The following is a 3029-nucleotide window of genomic DNA, read 5'->3' on the forward strand; positions in this document are numbered from 1 at the left end:
TTGATTATCTAAAACCAAAATATTAAAACTGTTCGGTTTTTGAATACCGTAACATAAAATTTTTTGTTATGGTTATAGCTCAAAACCGAACTAAATCGCTTCATGCACACCCCTTAGATCACCAAATTAAAGTGTTATGTTCCCCGCCGTATCGCGCGGGCAACCCACTGGTTAGAAATATATATAGATCTTCTTATGAAAACGTACAACACGTGTGTATTCTTAATTGGAAATATAAGTAATTAATAAAGACTAAGCATTCAATTTATAATTTTGAGACAGTTCGCCTAACCGCTTCAACCAATTTTCTAAACGATAAACCATAAATCAAACCGTAGAAATCATAAATTTGAGCAACCAGATATTCTTTGATATAACACGTAACCCTCAAATATGGAAACAAGTGGATCAAGAGCACTATTCATGAAAATAACAGAGTAGTCCTCCTTGATACAAGAAGATATTGAATACTTTAGTATTCCCACGTTGATTCATGTTAGTATGCAGAACCCAGTGGAAGCACAAATTGCTATGTAGAAATTGGATAACATCCTGTGTACATATCAATTCCTTATTTTGAAAAAGTCTTTTTGTAATATATGTTTGTGATGTTGCTGTAAGGTTCCTATCCTACATGTAAACATACATTGAACAAGTCTTTCTGGATAAAGTAACTTTACTAATACATACCACGTATTATAGAACCCGAATTTAGGTATCCTCTAAGAAGAGATATGACTAGATTTTATGGAAAATCAGATGCGCGCCATATTTGGGTTGAAGGGTGAGAATAATATTAGGAGCATGGACGTACGATGGTGAAAATTCAAAAGAGAACCTTTGTAAGATCATTGCGAGGGTAATTTTAGCTTCTAGCAATGCAAAGTTTTGTCCAAGGCAGATTCGAGGTCCCCAACCAAAGGGAAAGTAAGCGCCTTGGTTTTTGGTTGCCTTAGAGATTCCTTCAGAAAATCTGTCAGGATTAAATTTCTTGGCATCGCTACCCCAAAATTGTTCATCGTAGTGAATTAGCATGAATGACAATCCAATCTGAATTCCTGATGGTAGCGAAAATCCTCCTAGTGTGATATCCTTGTCAACCTTTCGGAATAGCCCAATAACAGGAGGATATAGTCTTAATACTTCATAGAGGATCATATTCACCTGTGGAAATAAACATAAGATGATTTGGAGATGTAATGCGAGTATAATTCGTGATCATTTCATCAACTGAATATTAGGCACTTACAACTTTCAGATGATTTAGCTTATCTGCATCGATATCTTTGTCTCCGATAACATTCAAAACCTCTTCTCTAGCACGTGACTGCCAGTCTTGATGTCTACTCAATAAGATCATTGTCCATACAAGCAAGCTAGCTGTTGTTTCTTGTCCAGCAAAGTAAAAAAGTTTGCACTCTTCGATAACTTCCTTAATGGTCATTCCGTGATTCTTGTTTTGATATTGGTCAACCTCCTTGATATTAGATTCAAGCATAAGTCCTAACAAATCCTCATTGTTACTTCCTTCTCCAGCCTTCATTGCATTGAGCCTGTTGTCAATAATATGTCTTATAGAAAGTTTTACTTCTTTATCTATTGCTTTCATCCTCCTGTTCCTCTTTGTTGGAAGAAACCTATAATGAAATCATAACTCAAACAACTAATTAGCTTTATTCAGATATAATGCACAGCTCTTTCTTGTTGGGAAAAATACCAGATTTTATTGTATAAACTTACACGATTGTGAGAATATGTGACTTACCTTGATCCGAGGAAGTAAGGTGACCGCAGCGCCTCCATTACAAGTTTACTTTGTTCTCTTATGAGTTCAAATATCCGAATTCCTTCTTCATAACTACTTCCAAATGCGGTTCTGGATATCACGTCACTTGTTAAAGCTTGTAGATGAGGCCAAACATCCAACTCGCATGATCCGTTCGACGATACTAAGTTCTCCCACTTCCCAAGCATTTCACTACAACTCAAATGGAAAGCTGGTACCATATTCTAGGTAAAGAATATCGGTGATTCAATTAGAGGATTAACTTAATAAGGAATATTACAATTAACTATAGATATCAAAATACCTTTAACTTTTCCACATGGAAAGCTGGGTTAATTAATCTTCTATGCTTAACCCACTGATCTCCTTCCATGGTCACTACTCCTGTTGTTATAAATTTGAGGAATGGATTGCTTCTTCCCTTTCGAAAGTCATTGAGCTTTGTTAATACATCTTTGATAAGGTCTGGGTCTATAATAGTCACTCTTGGGTTCCATCCCATCCATGTGATGTAACATCTTCCTGCAAAAGATTGCTCAGTGTGTCCGACGAAATGAATCAATAAATTCATATATGTTATTTCAATTGGATTTATAACAATATATTGGCAGAAACACAGTATCTCTAACAAAATTAAATTGTATTTTGGAATCTTAGCTTACCATATTTTTGCATAGATTGAAGGTTGAAAGCACCAGTGTGTGCTAGAACTCCAGTTCCATCATCAATATTGATCTGCATAGATTTCGACTGTTTAGATACCATAGCGAGTTCTTTCATGTCCCCAAACCAAAACTTGTATTTGTTTCCATTCAATCCTTGATTCATCAGGAACTTCTCCAGCTTCTTTGGTCTCAACCACAAGATGTTTACCATCTTCCATGTGCATAGTATAACTACTATAGCACATGAGATAGCCAATGTGTTTGTTGCCCCATCCATTGTGTATTAGTTAGTTTCTCCGGTTGGTGTGTGGATATTTATCAAGTCAATGTGTTTGTTGTCCTTTATATATGGGATAACTGCGAGATTGTGTCCTTTACCTTCAATAAGTACATAAAACGACCCTCAAGTTCATATGTTGTCATTATTTTCGTCCTTTACATCAACTACGGTTAGAAATTCTTTCTCATGGAAAACCTAAATTAATTTTTAAATTATATTGAAGATCATGAAAAAAGTAATACAGTATTATGAACATCTACGAACTATGTCATGACACACAAAAAGTAAGACATATTTT

At 35.3% G+C, this 3029-nt stretch overlaps 1 protein-coding gene across 1 annotated transcript; it reads right to left on the reverse strand.

Moving 5' to 3' along the window:
- Positions 1–398: 398 nt before the first annotated feature.
- On the reverse strand, positions 399–2763 carry LOC110867927 (cytochrome P450 CYP72A219). The gene is made up of 5 exons (XM_022116985.2): positions 2449–2763; positions 2091–2308; positions 1766–2010; positions 1250–1637; positions 399–1164 (listed from the first exon to the last, which is right to left on the reverse strand). The coding sequence occupies exons 1-5, from the start codon at positions 2726–2728 to the stop codon at positions 739–741; spliced, it is 1557 nt and encodes a 518-aa protein (XP_021972677.1). The 5' UTR covers positions 2729–2763; the 3' UTR covers positions 399–738.
- Positions 2764–3029: the final 266 nt, after the last annotated feature.

This window comes from Helianthus annuus, chromosome 7 (assembly GCF_002127325.2).
Source record: "Helianthus annuus cultivar XRQ/B chromosome 7, HanXRQr2.0-SUNRISE, whole genome shotgun sequence".
NCBI lineage: Eukaryota > Viridiplantae > Streptophyta > Magnoliopsida > Asterales > Asteraceae > Helianthus > Helianthus annuus.

What these genes read in the sequence shown, in the direction of transcription:
- LOC110867927 (XM_022116985.2), bottom strand. Translation starts at nt 2,728, where the DNA reads ATGGATGGGGCAACAAACACATTGGCTATCTCATGTGCTATAGTAGTT. An exon ending in TCAATCTATGCAAAAATATG is followed by an intron (nt 2,309 to 2,448) that starts GTAAGCTAAGAT and finishes AATCTTTTGCAG; the next exon opens with GAAGATGTTACATCACATGG. An exon ending in AGCTAAATCATCTGAAAGTT is followed by an intron (nt 1,165 to 1,249) that starts GTAAGTGCCTAA and finishes TTATTTCCACAG; the next exon opens with GTGAATATGATCCTCTATGA.